At 36.4% G+C, this 26,170-nt stretch overlaps 1 protein-coding gene across 4 annotated transcripts in view; it reads left to right on the top strand.

The window, feature by feature from the left end:
• zgc:77784 (uncharacterized protein LOC402947 homolog) overlaps window positions 1–26,170 on the top strand; it is an 83,298-nt gene that overhangs the window by 42,755 nt on the left and 14,373 nt on the right. For all 4 annotated transcript variants that reach the window (XM_048161475.1, XM_048161474.1, XM_048161476.1 and 1 more), the window contains exons 7-16: window positions 6,810–6,934; window positions 10,987–11,158; window positions 15,896–16,101; window positions 18,399–18,480; window positions 18,652–18,820; window positions 22,970–23,136; window positions 23,225–23,343; window positions 23,546–23,762; window positions 23,888–24,006; window positions 24,095–24,266. In XM_048161475.1, the coding sequence (XP_048017432.1) occupies window positions 6,810–6,934; window positions 10,987–11,158; window positions 15,896–16,101; window positions 18,399–18,480; window positions 18,652–18,820; window positions 22,970–23,136; window positions 23,225–23,343; window positions 23,546–23,762; window positions 23,888–24,006; window positions 24,095–24,266 (1,548 nt within the window). The remainder of the gene's footprint in view (window positions 1–6,809; window positions 6,935–10,986; window positions 11,159–15,895; window positions 16,102–18,398; window positions 18,481–18,651; window positions 18,821–22,969; window positions 23,137–23,224; window positions 23,344–23,545; window positions 23,763–23,887; window positions 24,007–24,094; window positions 24,267–26,170) is intronic.

The following is a 26,170-nucleotide window of genomic DNA, read 5'->3' as shown; positions in this document are numbered from 1 at the left end:
CCAGTATCTATCTCTCAGTAGAACTGACAAATATCAGGATTTCACTCCTCACATATTCTTTTTGTGGATTAACGTGAAAAATATTCCACATATGTGGCTATAATTCTTACAGATTTACAAATGCATTATCCAGCAGTTTAATGAAAAAAGTTCCAGCCGCTTTTGAGTAACTAATTTCAGTTACTCTCCAAAGCTGTTTTTAGTCACTTGGCGAGTGTTCACCCAAAAATGAAAATTCTGTCATTAGTTGCTCACCTTCATGTCGTTCGAAACACAAATTAAGATATTTTTGAGAAAATCCAATGGCTCGGTTAGGCCTGCATTGCCAGCAAATTAATTTACACTTTCAAACACCCAGAAAGCTACTAAAGACATATTTAAAACAGTTAATGTGACTACAGTGGTTCAAACTTAATATTATAAAGCGACAAGAATACTTTTTGTGCGCCAAATAACAAAATAACAACTTTATTCAACAATATCTAGTGATGGGCAATTTCAAAACACTGCTTCACGAAGCTGCGAAGCTTTACAAATCTTTACGAATCTTTACGAATCTTTTGTTTCGAATCAGTGGTTCAGAGCGTGAAAGCCACATGATTTCAGTAAACGAGGCTTCGTTATGTCATAAATGTTTCGAAACTTCAATGGTTTGTGTGACTTTGACAGTTTGATACACGCTTCGAACCACTGATTCGAAACAAAAGATTCGTAAAGCTTCGAAGCTTCATGAAGCAGTGTTTTGAAAAGTATTCTCGTCACTTCATAATATTAAGGTTGAACCACTGTAGTCACATAAACTGTTTTAAATATTTCTTTAGTAGCTTTCTGGCCAATTGAAAGTGTTAATTACTTAACTTTGCTGTCAATGGAAGCCTCACTGAGCCATCAGATTTTATCAAAAATATCTTAATTTGTGTTCCGAAGATGAACAAAGGTCTTATGGGTGTGGAGCAACATGAGGGTGAGTAATTAATGACAGAATTGTCTGATCATCAGTCCCATATGTTAATACACAGTAATATTTTCTTTTCAGGAACTTAGTTAAGTGTATTCAGTCTGTCAACATTCACTTCCTGTGTGGTGTTATGAGAACACCTGTGCTTATATGAGATTGACAGGGCCTGTGGCTGTCAGGGGAATGCTGTCTTCTCTGATCCTCTCAGCAGATGTTTGTTGCCTTCTAGCCTAACATTTTCCCAACATACCAGGGAGCAAAGCCACGGCATCAGTGACTTAACACGCTGAAGATTATGACTGACCACACACATCTGCTGTTTTTACACTTGTCAGACAAGTTTACACGATGAGCGGCCATGTGCACGAGAGCTTTTACCAAGCCCAGCAACAAAATACCCACTGGATGAGTCATGAGTCTAACGCATCCTCATTCACTGGATCATCTCAAATGTGCCCTGTATTAAAAACAGGAAATGGTGTGTTTTAATTCTATGGCTTTTAAAGGGATAATTTACCCAAAAATGAAAATTCTGTCATCAGTTACTCACCCTCATGTCATTCCACACCCATAAGACTTTTGTTCATCTTCAGAATGCTTGAGCTTCCATTTACCAAATATGTACATTTGCTGATCAATGTTTATATGTGAATAAAATCTTAAATTAAACTTGTTCATCATATTAAGTGATCGTTCCTCTTCAGAAGACTTGGATTTAATGCTCAATTCATATGGATTTATTTTACGATCTCTTTTATGAATGTTTTGAAGTGAGTTTTGTGTGAATAGACTTTCAATGGAGGGACAGAAATCTCCCAGATTTCATCAAAAATATCTTCATTTGTGTTCCGAAGATGAACAAAAGTCTTATGGGTTTGGAATGACATGAGGGTGATTAATTGACCACAGAATTTTAATTTTTGGGTGAACTAACCCTTTAAAGGGACATTTCTCACAAAATGAAAATTCTGCCATCATTTATGAGTAGGGTGACCAGATTTCTCATGGTGGAATACGGGACGGGTGAGCAGAAATTTACAAACGACAAATACGCTAGAGATACAAATTAAATAAACTTGCTTTTCAGATAAAGTAGGTTTATTTACCATGTATACATTTATTTAACATCTTTTGTTGTTTGATTAACATTAATGACAGACAAATATTTAATTAGGCTACTGTCCCTTTAAGACCGAATTCATGGATGTATTGACACATATCCGATTTTCACCCACCTGTTTACATCCACTTAAGCCATAACCGACTGTATTAGCATGAGATACTCCACACGATGGGCATTTTGAAAAACTATGTGTGCATTTGACTATTCAGCCGCAAGGAGAACTGATCTCGCGCTGTCTGAGAGAACTGGGATCGCGCGCAAGGAAAGAGAGAGAGCGTGCGCGACCGCCATCGCTAACGGCAATTTAATCAATAACGAATTGTGATTGGACGGTACTTTTTTTCTTCGACGAATTGATTGGGTTGGGTTGGATTGGGTTGTTCTCACGTGACACAACACTTCTACTACTATGATTACCCAGTAATAAAGAAATTTTAGGAAAGATGAAATACGGGACAAAACATGATTTTTTCTTAATATGTCGGGACATTAAAAATGTAGCTGAAATACGGGACTGTCTGGTCACCCTATTTATGAGGTTCCAAACCTGAATACATTTCTTTCTTCTGTGGAGTTCAAAACAAGAAGTGTTTTTTGTCCAAACAATAGGGTGCAAAACATCATTCCCATTAGACCCAATTACAATTTAACATGTATTTATATAGCGCTTTTCACAATACATATAGTTTTATCCTGTTAACTGTCCCCCTGTAGATATGAAACTGTTAACTGTAGATATGAAAATGCGTTATCCTAACTTAAATGGTTGTAATTCAAGAATGCTCTGGAATATAGACATAAGGCTAGTCTTGTTTTAAAGAAGACATTTAGTAGATTGTTGCAGATGTAAATTAAAAATAAATTAGAAATAGAAAATGTAAGTGAAACAGAAAAAAATTTATAGAAGTTTGTTTATGAAAATGTAAAATGTAAAAATATATTTAATATAAAATATATATATTAAAAAACATGTTTTACTCTAAAACTGCAAGAAAATCAAAGCCAAAAATCTGAACAAGTTGTGTTCCAAATTTTAAGTTGATATCTCAAAAATGAGCTTTCAGTAAGATTTTGTTTGGGCGCAGTACCAAACTTTTCCACTAGATGACAACCAAGCTCCATTACTGACCATATAAGGGCGCCTCCATTTCCATTTATGGTTTGAGTGATCTGAACCATATATTTCCATAATTTTCATACAATTTATGAAGTAGACATCCTATATAGAAGTAGTATAAACCTCTAATAAACATAAAAACATGTCTGTGGGTTACATCACAAATGGCGAATCTGTTCTTTTTTTTTATATTTAAATCATTTTCAGACCGTTTTTTCTCAAAAATCTGAATGGATGTTATCTTTTGAACTCGTGACATGAAAACAAACAGGTTTCTACCAATCTTTCATGATTTTTCTTGTTCATCGCTATTTCATAATAAAGGTCTGAACAGGCCTTATGAGTATGAAAATATTCTTGTTGCAAATTGATGATTTTGAAAATCAGTCACCAAATATGAAAACTAGAGATTGTAAGCTTTCAAATTATACATAGTTTGTCAAGATTAGTTTATGTTTAGTGTAGGATATTACTGTTTTTAAATATGTAATGGCTGTGGGCCCACCGGTAGGCCAGTGACACTTTAACAGGTTAAAGCTGCTTTACAGAAAATGCCTGCCTGTAATGTCTACATTACAATTTAGAATGATCTGTTATTGTTATTGCAGTTGACTTTCATTGTATGGACAAATGAGACATTTTTAAAAATATCTTCTGTCCCTTCAAGGCTCCAGAATTTCATTCTACTCGGAAGCATTTCTTTAACTCATTATTTCAGTCCCTAAAGCTGACATACATACATACAAGTAATACTGTCGCATGGGAGTTGTCACCTGCAGAAGCGTTCAGTAGCTCCGTTAGCCCAGAGCAACTTTTCCCCACACTATTATTCTCCTCCGGTTTTAGTGATCTTTGTCGGCTTCTCGTCATGAGCTGTTATTTGTGTAGGAGCTTGTAGCCCCGTCAGAAAAAAATGTGAAAATGGAGAAACAACACAGATGAGTCAGATCTCGCGCTTTCTCCCTGTCTGCTTTTCACGCTCTCATACGCCTTCTCTCACTTGAGTCTGGTGTACAAGCCTACTGTGAAGTTTCTAAACAGCAGGGTAGCGGTCTGGTTATCTAAACAAAGACACACAGCTCTGAGCCCAGCGTCGTACTAAAAAATGGGCAGGAAATGGCTGATGGATAACGCCGGTGGTTCTGTTTGGCTTTCAGAGCGATAAACCAAGCAGTAGCCACCTCAAACATCGCTATCAAAAACAGATGTTTTTCGATACCGTGCATCCGCTGCTGTCCCAGCATGAGCTACGGACTCCAGCATCGGAATCTGCTTTGCAGTCACAACTAATTACTTGCTTTAATCTGGGCTGAGTGGAGACTCTATATGTTTTAATCCGACGGCTCTCACACTAATGTGCAAATCACAGAGCTGATGAGCCACAGAAGACAGCACTTAACTGATAAGTGATTTAAAATACTGGGAAAAGCACTTCTTTTTTTGCATAGAGTGGGTTATTCTAGATGGCATTTAGTGAGGGTTAACTTCAATCAAACTTAAGTTCAAGTAGGAGTCGTGATTGTCAGAGACACCCATAGGAAAGACATCACAAATGATGTGTCTTCAACTTCTCAATTGTTTCTGCTAGAAGGCTATGAGACTAAAAAAACAAAACAAACTGAAAGGTGTTTCTCACAAAACAGCTGCAGACTGCCATGCCAGTAAATTAAGCCAAATCTTGGTTGTCTGATGTGGATTGGAAACTGATTTTAGGGTGTTGTTACCTGTTGTTACCATTAGCATAGTTCTTTTAGTGAATCAGGTGCTAAAATAACACAGTGTATGCAAATAAATGAATCCCTCTGAGATGTTTGCTTGAGTCTTTTACTTCACAGATGTTTCTCTTGAGAAAAATGCCTTACCTTTTCTAGAACTTTCAGAATGTTTCTCTGCAGTGCCACAAACTGCTCATACGTGGCATTTGCTAAGATGCCAAAGTCTTCACTGATTTAATTTCATAATATTTATTATGAAATTCTTTCTCTACGAAATTATCTGGACTATGCTATTCATGTTAATATTATAGCTTTGGCCTTTAGTGAATATCAGCAATTGTCTCATTTGTTTATATTTTAATATGTATTTTATTTTGGTGATAAAATTCTGATATACACCTCCATGCAAATGTTTGGGGTATAGTAAGTTCATAATTTCATAAAATATCTAACTATTTTTTGTCTCTTACACTAAAAACAGTTAATATCGTTAATTTAAATTAGTCTTTAAAGGTGCCTTTTTAAAAGATGTAATATAAGTCTAAGGTGTCCCCTGAATGTGTCTGTGAAGTTTCAGCTCAAAATACCCCATAGATTTTTTTTTATTCATTTTTTTAACTGCCTATTTTGGGCCATCATTAACTATGCACCAATATATAGGTTGCGGCCCCTTTAATTCTCGTGCTCCCCCTCCCCCGGAGCTCGCGCTTGCCTTGAACAGCATAAACACAGTTTACACAGCTAATATAACCCTCAAAATGGATCTTTACAAAGTGTTCGTCATGCAGCATGTCTAATCGCATAAGTATGGTATTTATTTGGATGTTTACATTTGATTCTGAATGAGTTTGATAGTGCTCCGTGGCTAACGGCTAATGCTACACTGTTGGAGAGATTTATAAAGAATGAAGTTGTGTTTATGAATTATACAGACTGAAAGTGTTTAAAAATGAAAATAGCGACAGCTCTTGTCTCCGTGAATATAGTAAGAAACGATGGTAACTTTAACCACATTTAACAGTACATTTAGAAAGACAATTTACAAATATCACTAAAAATATCATGATATCATGGATCATGTCAGTTATTATTGCTCCATCTGCCATTTTTCGCTGTTGTCCTTGCTTGCTTACCTAGTCTGATGATTCAGCTGTGCACAGATCCAGACGTTAATACTGGCTGCCCTTGTCTAATGCCTTGAACATGGGCTGGTATATGCAAATATTGGGGTCATACATATTAATGATCCCGACTGTTACGTAACAGTCGGTGTTATGTTGAGATTCGCCTGTTCTTCGGAGGTCTTTAAACAAACGAGATTTATATAAGAAGGAGGAAACAATTGTGTTTGAGACTCACTGTATGTCATTTCCATGTACTGAACACTTGTTATTCAACTATGCGTAGATAAATTCAATTTTTAATTCTAGGGCACCTTTAATTTCTATTTGAATGTATTTTAAAATGTAATTTATTTCTGTAATGTAAAGGACAGCATTTATTTGAAATGGAAATCTTTTGTAAAATTATAAATGTCTTTACTGTCACTTTTGATCAGTTTAATGCATTCCTGCTGAATAAAAGTATTAATTTCTTTTTTTTTTCTTTTTAAAAAAAAAAAAATCATACTCACCCCAAACTTTTGAAAGGTAGTTTATGTTTGTTACTTAAACAAAATATCTTTAATATCTTTTTGATTCAGTAGATTTATGCTGGCTTCACATGCTATTGTAAATTTCCTAATTCCACTTCTGAATTTGTTAAGAGCTTGTCAAATTATTTTTTGTCCTTCCTCCAATATCTGTATAAACAAAGCAAAAAGGACAAACATACAGGAAAATCATGAAGCATTTGTAAATTCACTAACCAGCCCCATTCGGTTCTTTATGGTCTCAGTGCCTCCGCAGATTGATGTACGTCCCCTGAATCAAGTCGCAGTTCAAGGACGGACCGTCACTTTTCAGTGTGGCACCCAGGGAAACCCCCTTCCAGCAGTTTTCTGGCAGAAAGAAGGCAGCCAGGTGAGTGTGCAACTTATGCTTAATACCTACAGCATTTAACCAACCAAACCATATGTGACCCTGGACCACAAAATCAGTCATAAGGGTAAATTTTTGAAACTGAGATGTATACGTTTCCATTGATGTATGGTTTGTTATGATAGGACAAAATTTGGCCGAGATACGACTGTATGAAAATCTGGAATCTGAGGGTGCAAAAAAATCAAAATATTGAGAAAATCACCTTTAAAGTTGTCCAAATGAAGTCCTTAGCAATGCATATTACTTACAAAAATAAAATAAAATTGTGATATATTTATGGTAGGAAATTTACAAAATATCTTCATGGAACATGATCTTTACTTAATATCATAATGATTTTTTGCATAAAAGTAAACTCGATAATTTTGACCCATACAATGTATTGTTGGCTATTGCTACAAATATATTTATATTAAACAGTTATTTTCAGTTATTTTAATAGTATTTTAATGTTTTTACTGTATTTTTTGTTTAAATAAATACTGCCTTGGTGAGCTTAAAGGATTAGTCCACTTTTAAATAGACTTTTCCTGATAAATTTACTCACCCCCATGTCATCCAAGATGTTCATGTCTTTCTTTCGTCAGTCGAAAAGAAATGAAGGTTTTTGAGGAAAACATTCCAGGATTTTTCTCCTTACAGTGGATTTCAATGGCTACCAACAGATTGAAGGTCAAAATTACAGTTTCAGTGCAGCTTCAAGGGCTTTAAACGATACCAGAAGAGTAATAAGGGTCTTATCTAGCGAATCGATCGGTCATATTCGAAAAAAATACAATCAAATATCGCCTTGAACGTACTTTCCGCATTCTTCATAACGCTTACGCTGAATGTTCTACGCCTTCCCTATTCTACTTACGGAACGAACGCGGTTTCATTTTTTTCCATAACTTGAATAGGGAAGGCGTAGAACATTCAGCGTAAGCGTTATGAAGAATGCGGAAGCGGAAAGTACGTTCAAGGCGATATTTTGTTTATAAAGCATAAACGGTTGTATTTTTTTCGAAAATGACCGATAGATTCACTAGATAAGACCCTTATTACTCATCTGGTATCGTTTAAAGCCCTTGAAGCTGCACTGAAACTGTAATTTTGACCTTCAATCTGTTGGTAGCCATTGAAATCCACTGTAAGCAGAATAATCCTGGAATGTTTTCCTCAAAAACCTTCATTTCTTTTTTTCGACTGACGAAAGAAAGACATGAACATCTTGGATGACATGGGGGTGAGTAAATTTATCAGGAAAAGCGTATTTAAAAGTGGACTAATCCTTTAAGACAAAAAAAATCTTACTCCAAACTTTTGGACGGTAGTGTATGTACAGTACAGACTATATTACCCTTTGAAATTCATGCAGTATATACAGTCAAGTACATACTGTAGTTCAAGTACACAGTCTTTTGTACTTGATTTTAGATGCAGCTTATGAGATGTCTCAGCATTGTCACTCAATAATCCAATAATTCTATGAATGTGATGCGTGGGTTTAAAGAGCTTGATTGGAGATCAAAGGCAGATCTCTTCATATAAAGATGTTGTATTTGCATCTCAGAGCATGTTTATTGGTGACTCATTAACTTAGCCAAAGCTTGAAAACAAGCCTAGAGCCTCTCGATGATTATATTTACCCTTGTTGATGCTGATTAGTCGTGTATTGCTGATTGCATTGAAGAGATGATTCAGAGCGTTGGATTGCTGGAGCCGGGCCCTTCAACAAAGCGTCATGTTTTCAGAGCCATTATGGGAAAACACCGGTGAGCGTTGGGCCTCCTAAGAGGAAAAAGAAGAGACTTGTGAAGGAGTAGGAGGAGAAAATTTGACACAGAGGAACATCAGGTGTCAGAGCAGCTCCCATAGGCCAGCAAAAGCACAGCGTTCAGTGTAATGGCAGTCAGGAGCGTGTTTTCACTCTAAAAATAGACCTCCGTCAGTGCAGCGGAGAGCTAAAGACCACTCAGCCTTGATGGCTCACATCATTTTGCAGTCATTTGGGGTGTTGCTTGTGCAATGGATTTTATAGTATGTCCCCCGTGTTCACGTTTGTAAACCATTTGCAGCTGTGTTCCAGATTACGCTGTGGCCTTTTCACCTTGGTCCATTACTTGCCCAGTTTAAGCCTCTTAAGAGAAGTGGATGGATTCCCCATCATGTATATACCCCCAGTTAACCTAACTGAAGTCCCACAAAGGAGCAGCTTCGGTCGGCGCATTAAACTGCCAGAAAGACACATGACTAAGCACTCAAATCAGTTGATGTGCAGTTTTTGATGGAGATGAGATCTTTAATCTGCACCATGTTCAAGCCTTTTATTTTTTAGATTTGTCCACGTATGTTAGTCAAGGTTTCTTGTACCAAATATCATAATGCAATTACACACAGGGCCAAAGCTAGGGCATCTGGGGCCTAGGTGTAGGTTCGGTTCAAATCGCATTTTTTGTTGTTGTTTGTTTTGTTTTTTGGTTGGGGGTGTTGGGGGATGGGGGAGATCCTCCTCGGGTTGAATTGTCACCACCTTTCGCCCCTTCAGCAATGGCCCTGGTAACACATCAGAAGATTGATGGTTCATGACTGAAGGTTCATGGCTAATATGAACTAAGAATGAAAATACTTTTACAGCATTTATGAATGTAGGCTAATGTGAATTTCTACATATACAGTACTAATAGTTTATATACATTAGTACATTAGTTTGTATTACGTACACTACTGTTATAAAGTTTAGGGGAAGTACGATTTTTTAAAAAGAAATTACTATTTTTATTTAGCAAGGATACATTAAACTGATCAAAAGTGACAGTAACGACATTTATATGTTGCAAAAGATTTCTATTTCATATAAATGCTGTTCTTTGAACTTTCTAATCATCAAATCCTGAAAAAATGTATCACTGTTTCCACAAAAATATTAAGCAGCACAACTGTTTTCAACATTGATAATAGTAAGAAATGTTTCTTGAGCATCAAATCATCATATTAGAATGATTTCTGAAGGATCATGTGACACTGAAAACTGGAATAATGGCTGCTGAAAGTCCAGCTTTGCCATCATAGGAATGAGTTAAATTTTAAAATATGTTAAAATAGAAAACAGTTATTTCAGTTGTAATAATAATTTAGAACGGCAGTGTATGAATTGTATTATATAAATGTGTTATGAGTGAACATAAATTAAAAATGAACATTTATTTATTTATAAATTAACACTAACCTAGATTAATAAATGCTTTTAAAAGTTATGTTCATTGTTTGATCATGATATCTGATGCATAAACTGATGTTAATGAATTGAGCCTTATAGTATAGAGACAAATGAATATTAAAAATGATTCAAATCCAACAATTTTTTAATGTTATGGCTGATGAATGATAAATGGTGGATATTTAAGTAATTCAATTTTTTTGTCTGAATAAATGACAAATAAAATGTTAAAAAGCAAAATCAATTATTTTAAAAGCTATAAGTGAATTTAGGCATCACAATATTATTATGTACAGTATGAAAAATTATATTCATTTTGACATTTATAAAGATTACATTTAACAGTACATTAACAGTTATTAAATTATTAGTGTTTTCAAAGATTAACTGACTGAGCGTTAGATGACACTATACAATCTAAATGTAAAAACAGAGGAAATTAGCATAAACAATTAAATCTGCAATATCGACCAATACTGATAAATAAAAAACATAACTCTAATATTGACTGATAACTGTTATGCTACCCATAAGTTGTGCATCTCTGTTATTGTAAAGCATTACCACTGTACATAAGCATTTTTCAGCCTGATTCAGTTAAACATTCTGTTTTTGCTACCGTACCTTTAAGAATTCATGAGCATTGCATTGTAAACATTAGAGTATGTTAACATAGCTTATCAAACTTCACTTCAAAAGAACAAAGACAATCCTGTTTTCATGGCCATTTGTAACACAGTACTTTCTTGTAAAACAGACTTTCAAAGCCTCTGAACACTGGGTATTTTGCCCACGGTGTGGTGTGAACTCAAGAGTCTGTCCTCTGTTGTAGATGCTTCTTTTCCCCGGCCAACCTCCTTCCCAGTCGGGCCGTTATTCTGTGTCTATGAGCGGAGAGCTGTCCATCTCTGATGTTCACTCTGAGGACTCGGGCTACTATATCTGCCAGGCCATCAGCGTGGCAGGAAGTGTCCTCGCCAAGGCTCTGCTGGAAGTGGAAACTCGTGAGTATCTGGGATTACTGTTCATCCCACCCAGCAAATGGCATCTCTGGAGATAATTGTGAAGAAAACCCCTAGTATTAAACTGCCTGAGCGTGAACACACACAGTGTACACAGCTTTTCATTTTGATGTGTATTCCTTAAATCATGAATCCTGTTTTTAATTAATGGTGCTTGCTGAGGGATCGCTAAAAGTGAAGTGAAGTTTTTAAAAACTTTGCAGTATCGCCTAATTCATCCGCCTAAAATAATGTTTTTTAATAAACAAGTTGGCTTCAATAATTAACAACACTGCAAAAACATATTTTCTTACTGCATATTTTTGGCTTGTTTTCAAGTTAAAATATAACAATAAACAATCTTAAATCAATATACATTTATTTGAGAAGTAAAATTATGTAAGATATTAAGTCTTGTTTTCTGAAAAAAGATCAAAATTTAGTGAGTTTTTGCATAAACAAGACTTGTAAGGTAAGGTAAGAAAAATAATCTTGTTTTTTGACCCCACTAACAGATTTTTTCTTGTTTTAGCATAAACTTACTTAATTTTGATCACTTTTTCAGAAAACTTATGGTCAGATTTACTAACAGCACCAGCTCAAACCCCCTTTTGGTGTTAAAAAACCACTGTCAGGATTTACTAAAGACAATTAGCGATGAAAAGCCGTGGACATAGTTATTTTTGCGGGTGACCTTACCCAGATAGCAAACAATGATTGAAACAATGTTGAATCAATGTTAATGTGTCAATGTTAACCGCATTGAATCAATATCACTTTTGCACCCACAATTAATGTTCAAAAAATGTTGAAATTTCAACAAAAAAATTATGGAAATGGCATTGATGTTGGTTCAACATCATGCTTGCACTCTCAGAAAATGAAACACAACTATGTTGATGTTTTATTGAAAATGTTTGTTCACCATTTTGGTGATCAGTATTTCCTTTAGTTGGGCAGTTTGACTCTTGGCTTTTTGTGTGAGTTCGTGGTCTTTGTAACTGTGTTTACTAAGGCACATCATTTGTTGCAAAGAAAACCAGAAACAAAATGATCCAGTGATATAGTTTTCATAATCATAAAGCAGAGTAGATTACTAATCTTGCTCCTGACCAAAAGTGGTTATTTGTTATTAAAATATTATGTTCACCAACAATACATTCTTGCCACAGATCATGTTCTGAATTTATTTTAAATACATTATGGGAAATGTATCATGGCATATTTTTATGGCATATGAATCTCAACAATGGTGACATCCTTTATGCCGCAATGCATGCTGGGAGCCACCATAGTATACAACTCATGACTCCCAGCATGCATTGCGGCATGAAGCATGTCACCATTGTTGAGATTCATTTGCTGATTCTTAGGGGTGTGACGAGATCTCGCGAGACTAAACTGTGACGAGATTTCTCGTCGAGGCGAAAAGTAGTCTCGTGATGTTGCCATGACAGAGTGTTAGGATGATTAGAAAAGAATATGCCACCGCTACGTTTACATTATGCTTCCAGTATCGTTTTGCTTTGTATTTAACAAAAAACATTTAATTCAGTTGGATAACGGTCGCCGCCGCTCCATATTTACAGAGTTACGCGCGATCGCTGAAAGTGAAAGTAAACGCGAGCGCGCATTCAAACGCGATTTCAATACCCCGCATTTTGAAAGCGGCTCCCTGATGAATACAGATATCTCTCAATATGAAAGCTATTTTAGGCTGGGCAGTGTAGTTGTAACCATCTCTTAGCTCTGTATCAAAGAAAAATTGGTCTTATTTGCACTTTGAATATTGAGAGTGCGATTATGGTTGCACTTATTGTAAAGTGTTACCATAAAAATGAATAACAGTTTCTCTTAATCTTATTAAGCACAAACAATAAGGTTTCATTTGTTAACATTAGTTAATGCACTGTGAACTATCATGAACTAACAATGAATGACTATTTTTATCAACTAACATAAAGATTAATAAATACTGTAGCAAATATATTGCTCATTGTTAGTTGATGTTGGTTAATACATTAATGTTAATAAATGAGACCTTATTGTAAAGTGTTAATATTTTCATTTATACTGTTTTTATTTCTATGATCAGTTTGTGAAAAGGAGTTCAGTTAGGAGGTCAAAAGTTGTAGAAGCTCATAAATCATGTACAGTAAGGTCTGAAGAGACTGAAATCATACAGAAGAGAAGCCAGTCAGTTGAGTTTGTGGCAAAACCTTTTACAGTGTTTGAATGTTGTCTTTTACTGCATATGATAATTCATACTCAGAAAGTAGAACTGAAATGACATTGATTACAAGATGATTAGTTAAAACATTTCAAATACACCTGCAGAATATTTTTTCTAGTCACGTATTTCGCCATCTTGTCTCGTCTCGTGAACTCAATCTCGAGTCTCGTCTTGTCTCGTCTCGTGAGATACCTGTCTCGTCACACCCCTACTGATTCTTGATGTCTGTGTGTCTAAAGATTTTTTGCACTTTAAATGTAACAATTCAGAATGTTTGATCTTTTGCAATAAAGTATTATTGGTGAATGTATCCTATTAAAAACAAATATATACTTTTGGTCAGGAGAACAATTAGAAAATGATTTTGCTTTTTGATGATGAAAACTATATCACTCAATCATCTTTGTTTCTTGTTTCTTTGCAACAAATTATGTGTTTTAGCTAACACTGTTCCAAAGACCACAAACTCACATGAAAAGCCAAGAGTAAACCTGCCCAACTAAAGGAAACACTGACCACCAAAATGGTGAACAAACATTTTCAATAAAACATCAACTAAACCTCTGTTAAGTCTCAAAAAGAACTTCTGCTGAGATCTTGAGAGATTTAATGTCTTCTTTTATCTTCAGTTGATTACAGGCTGTGTGGCTTTAAGTCAGTTGTAGATGTGTTTCATTTTCTGAGTGCAAGCATGATGTTAAACCAACATCAATGCCATTTCCATTGATTTTTTTTGTTGAAATTTCAACATTTTTTCAACATTAATTGCGGGTACTAAAGTGATATTGATTCAATGCGGTTAACGTTGACATATTAACATTGATTTAACACTGTTTCGATCATTGCTTGATATCTGGGTATTGCATATGTGTTTGTTTTTTTTAAGTTGTATATTTTGGCCTTTTTATTGGACAGAACGGTACAGATCAGACAGGAAAGCTTGGGTGGAGAGTGGGGAACAGGATCGGCAAAGGACCTCGAGTGGAATCGAACTGTAGCATAGAAGTTGACCTATGTGTCGGCGCTACCCATGAGGCTATTCAGACTAAAGAATTATAGGAGGAAAGCATTGAAATGAATCATGCAACATGATTTACTAAGGCTGTGGCTTAGTCAATTACTAGTATTTGTGCCATTATTTAACGGCCAAAAACATATATTAACCCAATAGGGCCTGTGTTGTTAGTAGATAACACGCACCTTATCTACAGCTCTGCTTGTTGCAATCCTATGCGAATTTGCTCTGCTCTTGGTAGATTGCGTTGGTCATTATGGAAATAATCTGGCTGCGTGTGTTCTTTAATTTGTGCATTGTCAGTAGATCACCCGCAGAACTTTCCACTCCCATCAGCACTTTTATGGATTTGCAGGCTCACACTAATTTGCTAATTTGTTTAGTAAATCCCCCAATACTTCTGATCAGGGTCCAAACTTAAAGGGTTCGTTTGCCCCAAAATGAAATTTCTGTCATTAATTACTCACCCTCATGTTGTTCCAAACCTATAAGACTTTCGTTCATCTTCAGAACACAAATCAAGATTTTTTGATGAAATCTGAGAGCTTTCTGTCCCTCCATTGACAGCTACACAACTACCACTTTGAAGCTTCAAAAAGTTCATAAAGAGATTGTAAAACTAATCCATATGAAGTGATTTAGTCCAAATTTTCTGAAGAGATGAACAGACTGAATTTAGGCTTTTATTCACATATAAACATTCATCAACTCACACATCAGTTGTGGTAAACAGAAGCTCAAGCATGTTTGCTTGACGTGACAAAACCAATGAGGTTCATTCTCGTGTGTTATGCAACACGTTTGAGCTTCCTCAAGAGGTTTGTTCTCGTGTGTCAAGCATACAAGGTTTCTATTTAAGTTCACTGATCAATGTTTATAGGTGAATAAAAGCCTAAATTAAATCTGTTCATCATTAAACCGATCAAGTCTCTTCAGAAAATTTGGACTAAACCACCAATTCATATGGATTAGTTTTATGATCTCTTTATTAACTTTTTGAAGAGTCAAAGTGTCAGTTGCGTAGCTGTCTATGGAGGGACAGAAATCTCTCAGATTTCATCAGAAAGATCTTCATTTGTGTTCCGAAGATGAACAAAAGTCTTAAGGGTTTAGAAAGACATGAGGGTGAGTAATTAATGACAGAATTTTCATTTTTGGGTGAACTATCCCTTTAATATCTATCTTTAGTAATTTTGCCTCTCGTGTAAATGTATCTTGATTTAAGAATGTTTAGATATTTTTTTACTGGAAAACAAGACAATTTCACAGTGTAGTCTTCTAGTCAACCATCCTGACCCATCACCCCAATTCCAGAATATCTCCATCTTTTGTGTCATTGTGTTTTCAAAGTGTGATTAACTCTAACTGCCAGTTGCGCTTCCGTAGCCGTACAAGTAAGTAAGGCTGATCTTTGGATGCCAGAGGCACTATTAGAGAACTGAACAGATGCAAACACACTCCTCACAAACACTCTCTGCTGTTTATCCTCCAGGCCCATCAGATCTCGTCCCTCCAATTATCCGACAGGGTCCAGCCAACCAGACGCTCACTTTAGGCTCCAGTGCCCTACTCCAGTGCCATGTGATGGGCAGCCCAATCCCCAGCGTCAGGTGGGAGAAGGACGGGCAAAGCGTTCTGAGCGATGACATTCACATAAGCCTAATGGAAAACGGCACTTTACACATCAGCGGTGTGAAGGTATTTGACAGATGCTTCAGACAAAGATGTGAATTGTTTGCTTTGATTAGGGCTGTGAAAAGCAAAAGCTCCCTGGACAGAGAGGCTCTGAGAAAACATTTCAAACTGAGTGAGACGTTCACAAGCACACCTGGAATAATGGTGTCCACTTGAGCGTTTCTTGTACTCGAGGCAGGGTTTCCATCAACGTATGCAAAACACATTTAGCCACATAATGTTCATAAATCAATAACCAACAGATTTGATCGCTTAGAGAAGCTCTCCGTACATTTAGCTCAAATGTAATTACGCACGCAAAATTATACTGATAAAGTGGAAGTGACACTAATCTGCAGTTTCCTTCCAAGATCGGAGTAAAGAGTACGATTTGTTTTAATTGATTCTGGCATTCATTCATCTAGTAGGTTCGGTGGAAAAATAGCTGAAGACTTAAAGGGGTTCAATACATCTGAACAACCAGCCAAATCTGCCATGTCATGATATAGTGTTTGACATAATAGATATATTAGCCTATCAAATAACGATATAGGACTGGAATGTTTAATTTGCAAGTTTAATTTTGTGGAGCTCTTTTGAATGTTAAAGCAGCCTATCATACATCATATATCATAACATAACATATATAGGAATCATGGATTTAGAAGTGGTAGTAATAATAATTATTATATTATATTGTATTATATGATTTAGTTTTAGGGCTGTTAAAACCAATGTGTTAAGGCATGTGATTAATTTTTTTCAGTTTAATGCATTAAAAACATTTTTAATCATCCTTTAGTTAGCATTACATTAGGCCTATATGATCACACTCTTCATGCAAATGCTTTTAAACCATCAAAGCACGACAAGACACAAAAGAGCGCTGGCTGCATTTAGTTCCCTTTCGCACTTGAACTGGCAAAAACACAAAAAACTATGCCAAAATGCATGTTTTGTCAAGTATCCTCATAAGCACAGTCTTAAATTAGTCAAATAAAGTCATAAATGAATGTAAAATGTTGCGAGAAAATAGTATTCGTGTCAGATCTGCGTCATGTGCAGCAGGTCTTAAAGTGACAGCAGCCTAATAAACCTGCTACAGTCTGTCATTAATGTTAAACAAAGAACAAAAGACACAGAGAAAGTCACTCAGTGCTCTTAACTGAATAACTTTTGTAGCTTTAATCAAATGAATCTATATTTAATTTATAAATTATGCAGTGAAGACCGTGAAGTGTTTGATAACTTTATTCAGTTTCTGGATATAAACTATCTGTTAGATCAAATATTTAAAATATATTGTCTGTATGTTGTTTCTGCATTAATTTGAAGATAAAATATGAAATTATTACAATATAAAAACAATAAAAACTTTAATGTTAGGTGCGATTAATCGTGACTACAGAAAAATGTGTGATTAATTACTTACATTTTTATTATAAAATAATTTTTTTAACTACTTTAATTTTTTTAATTTCATACACATAGCATATGAAGTAGTTCCAGAAACATTTGATTATTTATATTAACATTTATATTAATTATCAATATTTAAACATTGTTGTTTAATTTTATATGCATTTTATTTAATAAATTAACTTGAATTTTTATGGACCAGAGTGGAGCAACACATCATTTCCCAGTATGCGCTAATTTAGTCCAAATTTTACTCCAAAAATTATGCCTATTTATTTTATATTTTGTTGCACTGTATTGAAATGCCTAATCAGTGATAAATGTATTCTACCTATTAGGATATATAGTAAATAGGCATAATTACTTCTTAAACATTCTTGTGTTAAACTATTGATATTAATCTGTATGTTAGTTGCAATTCAGTACCCTCCTTCACATGTAGTATGACGCCAGTTCCATTCAAATTCATACCGAAAGGGAGCCAGTTCTTAAATTCATAGTTTTGATCAACCCTGATATTAAATAACATTCAAAAGACTTTGTCATTCAAAAGTTACTTTAAGTAAGAGAGACAGCTGTGTATTGTACAGCTTTTATTTGCTTCGTATTTCAAGAACATTCCGATAAACTGAATGCCATCTGTGGTACAAGGTCTGTATATCTTAATTGAGACATTTGACAGATGACACTGCTGTATGCAGAATATAAAACAGCCGCTGAGAATGTCAAAAATATTCTTAGAGGAGTTCTAACAGTCACGACCTCTAACTAACTGAAAACAAACTGAAACAATACATTTGATCCGCATCATTTGGAGAGGAGGAGAACTACTTCAGAAACATAGCTTGCTCGCAATTATCTTTGTCGTTTTTCAGACATGATTTTGTCTTCTCTGTTGCTAGGAGACAGACTCGGGAACGTACACCTGTGTCGCATCCAGTTCCACTGGTGAGACGAGTTGGAGTGGGACCGTGACAGTGAAAGGTAGCATACAAGGATTCTTCTCTTTAACACAGCTCTTTATAAGACTTTGTAAAGGCTGCCACTTCAAGAAACACATTGTACTGATGATTTCAATGTGCAGTCAAACGTCCTTGGACCAGAATGCACCCTTGACGGAATAGTCATGCAGTCACATTCGTTTCTTGTGTTTAGCGATTGGAACGTCCTCTGTCCCACGGGTCTCGCAGTCCCTGCAGCTGCCTGGTCCTCCACAGAAGCCCGTGGTGACAGATGTGACCTCAAATAGCGTCACTCTCACTTGGCAGCCCAACCCACATGAGGGCGGAGCTGCTGTCACTTCCTACATCATCGAGGCTTTCAGGTATTATCATACCATTAATACAAACTTACTACTGTTTAAATTGCTTTTCATTTTTCCCCTTCACTTAAAAGGCTCAAAACGATGTTTTATTTATTTTAACTTTATTTTATTTTTTTTTTTTTTTTATTAACTTTTTTATTATATTTTTATTTTATTTATTTTTTATTATATATTTTTTTTTTATTTTGGAGGGATTAAAAGTAGAAATGTGCAGCTTTAAAGGAACACTCCACATTTTTTGAAAATAGGCTCATTTTCCAACTCCCCTAGAGTTAAACAGTTGAGTTTTACCATTTTCTAATCCATTCAACCGATCTCCGGGTCTGGCGGTACCACTTTTAGCATAGCTTAGCATAGTTCATTGAATCTGATTAGACCATTAGCATCTCGCTCAAAAATGAATATACTCTCATTCTGCCGTAATAATCAAGGAACTTGCAACATGCAACCATGGAGACATTTGTGAGAGACGCTGCATAATATCATTGCGCCTGCTGCACCCATGGTACGGCAGGAGACTGTCCTCCAAAAAAAACGACCCTATAGGTCGTTTTTCAAGCACCTTATTACGACCTATATTTACGTTTTAAAGTCAATCGCCATCTAGCTGTCGTAAAAATAATGACAGTGTCGTGTTACATCTGTCGTCATGAAATGACGTATGACTGTCATTACCAATCAAAATGTGTGTTCATTTAAATGCAGTGTGTGGACTTTTTACACCATTTCTCCTATTTCCATTTACCAAAACTAATTTTTATTAACGACTACACCCACCCCACCCCTAAACCTAACCTTAGTGATTTATAGTGCATTTACACTTCATCAGTACATGTGTTCTCTGGGATCGAACCCACGATTGCATGATCACATGATTGCATATTGTTATTGCAATGCTCTGCAGTTGAGCTACGTGAAACCGCAATATGACGCAGATAAAAGGGAACAATGCATTAAAATCAAAGTGTCCTGTTGTCGATAGGGGTGCAACTTTAGCAAACGCTCCTATGGGTCATATTTCATGAATTAAAATGAAAGTGTCCTGTTGTCGATAGGGATGCCACTTTAGCAAACGCTCCTATGGGGCGTATTTCAGGGAAGTGACAAACGACCTATATGGTTGTATTGGTTGGAGAACATGTTGTGTTCAAGTTTTAAATTGGAAAAATATTGAAACTCTTTGGTCATTTTTGAGCGAGATGCTAACGGTCTAATCAGATTCAATGAACTATGCTAAGCTATGCTAAAAGTGGCACCGCCAGACCCGGAGATCAGCTGAATGGATTCGAAAATGGTAAAACTCAACTGTTTAACTCTAGGGGAGTTGAAAAATGAGCCTATTTCTTTTTTAAAAAATGTGGAGTGTTCTTTTAATTTTTGGTTCATAGAAAATGTGTGTTATTTGAGCTATGGCATATAAATCATGTTTTTGAATTGGAAATACTTTTCTAGGTGGATGAACTTCTGGATATGTATTTCCTATGGGATTTTTTTCTTAGTGTAAACAACCCTTCTCTGGTATCTTTATGCGCATCATGAGAAAGTTACATGGTTTATTCCCGTGCACGGCGTTGGCCCATAGACTTCCACTGTAATGCATTACTATACACACTTTCAGTGTCAGAAATCCAATTTTCCATTAACGGACGATATTGGCCGCCTGGATTTGATTTTCAGGGGGATTTTTTTTACTCTATAAGGTTGTGTTTATTACTAACCATATAAAATCACTTTGTCATCTTTTTATATCTTTTATAATTGGATGTTAGGTTGTCACCAATAAAACTAAATCAATATCAACTCGTATTTTCTGTCATATTAGTTATAACTAGGCCTAGAATACAATTTAAAGAGCTATATCAGATGTTACAAAAACAGAGGAACTCATAATGGAGCATTTCTTGCCCCTGCTTTTTTAAAATTCAGGGGCATTTTTTTTCCTCTGAGCCACCTTTAATTTCTGACCTTGCATGCATTGAGTATGATTTTTGCTTGTGTTTACAAACTGAAATTTGTGGTAATCAAAAGCATGTAGAAGAGGCTGTCGATACAACTTGTACTGAGCCTGGAACGTTCCTTTACCGCAAATTTTGCACTTTTTATCTCGTACTCGTACTCATTCAATCAGTTCCTGCATGGATTTAAAGTCTCCTGTACTGCTACATATTAAAAAGAAATAAAAGGGGAATGGGCTTCTACACCCTCTCCGGTGACTTGAGATGGGTTGAGTGAGTGGCAGACGTTCTCATTATAGTGCCGAGTTAGTTGCAGACGTCATTCAGAGTGTCAGAGCGAATGGAAGTTTATGGTAAAGTGAGAGTGAAGCAATGCTCTCTTCCAGGCTGGATGTTCCCTGGGGCTGCAGTTAGAATTCAGCTGAACTTGTCCCTCTGGGCTCTGTGGAGGTCAGATGAACAGAAGGCTCTATTATTGTCCCGCCAGGAGAGCAGCAGAGAGGGTGATGCAGGGAGGCAGAGAGTAGAGGCCTAGTCATAATTTAGCTCTGCTCTGACACCTTGTTAAGGAGACGTTTGGATTTATAGTGCAGCTCGCTATGTTGAGAGGTCAGGGTTGCGTGCACAGTCCGAGAAGTCAACTGGGCAGCCGTTATGTGCTTACGGTTCATGGAGACGAGGCAAAACCCCCTGCATTGTCCTTCACACCCTGCTCCATGCTCATTTTTTTTCATTAACAAAGGACAGTGTGTCCAATTCATTATGCTAGTGAAGCTTTTAGAATCGGTGGTAAAAAAAAAACTAAAGAAATGCTACCTTTTTCATTTGCATGACAATAGCTCAGCTGTTTTTAACATACTGCAGGTTTTCTTGTAACATGCTATTTTTCTGAGAGTAGAGGTGTAGCATGACAAAACAGCGTGTGTTTATATTCTACACACAGCCTTGAAACCGAGCAAGCTGAGGGAATAAACAAACAGACTCTACTAGAACGTCTCTACCTCTCAAAGTGTGTTGGGAACACTGTTATTCAGTTATATGTTGTCTGTATGCTGTACAGCGGCTGTTATTTATTGTTTAGTATAAATCTATGTATTAAGTTTAAAGTTATAACATTGATATCTTTATTGATAAATACTGCTTTTAACTGTCTTAACTCTAAACTTAACTGTATGTAATCATATATTTGTTTATTATATATAAAGTTTGGGTGTCTGGAAGATTGTTGAAATAGTCAAGGCTGAGTTTATTTGATTAAAAATACATGAACAACAGTAATATTGTAAAATATTATTACAATTTAAAATAACTTATTTTAATATATTTTAAAATGTAATTTATTTCTGTAATGCAAAGCTGAATTTTCAGCATCATTACTCCAGTCTTCAGTGTCACATGATCCTTCAGAAATCATTCTAATATGCTGATTTGCTGCTCAAGAAACATTATTAATAATGTTGAAAACAGTTGTGCCGTTTAATATTTCTTGTGGAATTCTTCAATTAAGATTCTTTAATGAATAGAAAATTCAAAAGAACATCATTTTTTGGAGGGGAACAGAAATTTTTTCTAACATTATATCACTTTTGATCAATTCTTACTGACCTCAAACCCCCATATCTATATATATATCTGATAAAGCTCACTAATATTGCTTCATTGTCTTTTGTTAGCTAGCTTGTAATGTAGCTAACTCCTTTTTACTACTAAAGAGCAGCTTTAATATAGTTTAAATTATGAATGTTTTGACTTCAAAGTAGCTTCCCCAACACAGAATAGAATTACTAATATCACAGTTCTTTGAATATGCGTATCCTCTGTTGTATAATTGAACCCATTCATAATTCTAATAACTTCTTTTTATGTATACGGATGAGCATCACAGTGATTTTACTACAGTTAAAAGGATGTTGTTAGACACGATGCAAAGCACAGCAATGCAGAGCCTTGAATGATTTAGTCCTTTTCTAGAAAGGCATCAATAGCAAAGATTACAGAAACTCATTTTAAATAATTACATTTCTTAATAATGTAATATAGTAATATAGCTCTTTAGCCTAACTGTTAGCTCCACATTAATATAGAATTCAATTGATGTACCGCAGCTTTGAACGTGGCTCATCCATTCTATTTTTAAAGCTGGAGATGTGTTTTGTGAATTAGTGTAGTGTTAATTTCATGTGTCTTATTCCAGTCAGTCAGTGGGCAGCACATGGCAGACTGTGGCTGACCTTGTGAGGCAGGAGAAGCACACAGTGTCTGGGCTTTACCCCAACACCGTGTACCTGTTCATCATCCGAGCGCTCAACTCCTATGGCCTGAGCGACCCCAGCCCCATCTCAGAGCCAGTCCGAACACAAGGTGTGTATAGTTTCTGGTGGAGTGTGTGTGATGGCTGATTTTATATTTTGTGCATATCTGCATGATGCTTTTGTATATACATTTTCAGATGGCCCAGAAGGTCAGGGAAAAGACCAGGCACATGTGCAGATGGATTTAGGAGGGGTGAAGGTTCTTCTTCAGACACCAGAAGTCTTGAGCCCTACCAGTGTTCAGATCACATGGACTGTGAGTATGTGATGCGTTTTGAATGGGACGGCTGTAAAATGATGAAGCAAAATAAGTAATAAATAATTCTATATTATAATTATGGTCATAATAATGATATATTGTTATTTATTATAATAAGTAATTATTATATATGTCTGCTGAAATTGCCAATGAAACTGAAACTCCAGATTTCATATGTATATGTGTGATATTATTTCAGCTTGACCGGCACCCTCGCTATATTCAAGGCTACAGGCTGTATTATAGGCCTGTGGGGAGCGCATGGATGATACAGGAAATAAAAGCAGGTCCCCCACACATAGCTGTCCTAACAGAGCTACACCGAGGAAAAGAATACGAGCTCAAAATGAGACCGTATTACAACGAGTTCCAGGGGATTGATAGTGAAATTGCAGTGGTTCGCACTCCTGATGAATGTAAGACTTGTTTTGACATTCAACTCTAGTCTTTAGTTTTTACTTTGCATGACTTTCATTTTACCCTCCAACTTTTGCTGTAATGTTACTGTTTTGTCATTTGGCCATCATATTGCTGCTTTTAGTGCTGATCGGCCCTCCTCAGGGAGTCAATGTGGTGCAGTTAAGTAACAGTTCGACTGTGCGAGTGTCCTGGCAGCCTCCTCCCTCTGATGTGCCGGAAGAGCTCATACTAGAGTACAGGGTGAGAACAGTGAAGCCTTTATGCAGACACCTTCTCTGTGGCCACTAGGTAAAATGGTAATGCTGAAGTCTAGTTCTGTGTCATACAGGTGTGGTGTGTAGGAAACGAGTCTCAGCAGGTGGTCAACAGGAGCGTTGATGGCGATATGCTCTGGGTGCTATTGGATGGGCTGTTGCCCGAGTCAATGTATCGCGTACAGGTTGCAGCGGTGACGGGTGCAGGAGTGGGCATTCATAGCAAACCTGTGTTCATCTTCTTGAGTGAGTACTGCCATCATTTCCACTCTGGAAAATCTAACTTAACCTAGTGGCTGTGTTTTGAAACATGGTAGTTGGTTTCTAACTGGTCTACCCTGGTCAACAAATTAGTTACCAGGTGGCCATAGTAGCTTAAGATGGCCGACCAGCTGATGACCTGCTTGGTCCAGCAAAAACAGCTAATGACCAGCTTGATTCAAATAATAACAAGTTTAGACCCACTAATAACCATTTTGGCTAGCTAATAACCATCTTTGCAAGCTATAAGGCTTGATCCAGCTAATAACCAGCTCAGTCAGCTAATAACCTTCTTGGACTATTGAATGAACATTCTGACCAGCTGATGACCTGCTTTTTCAGCTAAAAACCAGCTTGAACCAGCTAATGACCAGCTTGATTTAAATAATAACAAGTTTAGACACACTAATAACCATTTTAGCTAGGTAATAACCACCTTTGCCAGCTATTATAAGACTTGATCCAGCTAATAACCACCGTGGCCAGCCAATAATCTTTTTGGACTATTGAATGAACATCCTGACCAGCTTGATTCAGCTAATAACCAGCTTGAACCAGCTAATGACCTGCTTGATTCAAGTTTAGACACACTAATGACCATTTTGGCTAGTTAATAACCATCTTGAACTATTGAATGAACATCCAGACCAGCTAATGACCAGCTTGATCAAGCTAATAACAAGTTTAGACCCACTTATAACCATTTTGGCTAGCTAATAACCATCTTTGTAGATATTATCAGACTTGATCCAGCTAATAACCACCTTGGCCAGCCAATAACCTTTTTGAACTATTGAATGAACATCCTGACCAGCTGATGACCTGCTTGGTCCAGCTAAAAACCAGCTTGAACCAGCTAATGACCTGCTTGATTCAAGTTTAGACACACTAATGACCATTTTGGCTAGTTAATAACCATCTTTGCCAGCTATTTTCAGACTTGATCCAGCTAATAACCACCTTGGCCAGCCAATAACCTTCTTGGACTATTGAATGAACATCCAGACCAGCTAATGACCAGCTTGATCAAGCTAATAACAAGTTTAGACCCACTTATAACCATTTTGGCTAGCTAATAACCATCTTTGCCAGATATTATCAGACTTGATCCAGCTAATAACCACCTTGGCCAGCCAATAACCTTTTTGGACTATTGAATGAACATCCTGACCAGCTGATGACCTGCTTGGTCCAGCTAAAAACCAGCTTGATTCAAGTTTAGACACACTAATAACCATTTTGGCTAGTTAATAACCATCTTTGCCAGCTATTATCAGACTTGATCCAGCTTATAACCAGCTTGGCCAGCTATTAACCTTCTTGGACTATTGAATGAACATCCTGACCAGCTAATGACCAGCTTGATCCAGCTAATAACAAGTTTAGACCCACTTATAACCATCTTTGCCAGCTATTTTCAGACTTGATCCAGCTAATAACCACCTTGGCCAGCCAATAACCTTCTTGGACTATTGAATGAACATCCTGACCAGCTAATGACCAGCTTGATCCAGCTAATAACAAGTTTAGACCCACTTATAAGCATCTTTGCCAGCTATTTTCAGACTTGATCCAGCTTATAACCAGCTTGGCCAGCTATTAACCTTCTTGGACTATTGAATGAACATCCTGACCAGCTAATGACCAGCTTGATCCAGCTAATAACAAGTTTAGACCCACTTATAAGCATCTTTGCCAGCTATTTTCAGACTTGATCCAGCTAATAACCACCTTGGCCAGCCAATAACCTTCTTGGACTATTGAATGAACATCCTGACCAGCTAATGACCAGCTTGATCCAGCTAATAACAAGTTTAGACCCACTTATAAGCATCTTTGCCAGCTATTTTCAGACTTGATCCAGCTAATAACCAGCTTGGCCAGCTATT

The sequence above is a fragment of the Megalobrama amblycephala genome, linkage group LG16, assembly GCF_018812025.1.
Source record: "Megalobrama amblycephala isolate DHTTF-2021 linkage group LG16, ASM1881202v1, whole genome shotgun sequence".
Lineage (NCBI taxonomy): Eukaryota > Metazoa > Chordata > Actinopteri > Cypriniformes > Xenocyprididae > Megalobrama > Megalobrama amblycephala.
The sequence above is the reverse complement of the archived record's forward strand: the minus strand, read 5'-3'. Positions and strand labels throughout refer to the sequence as shown.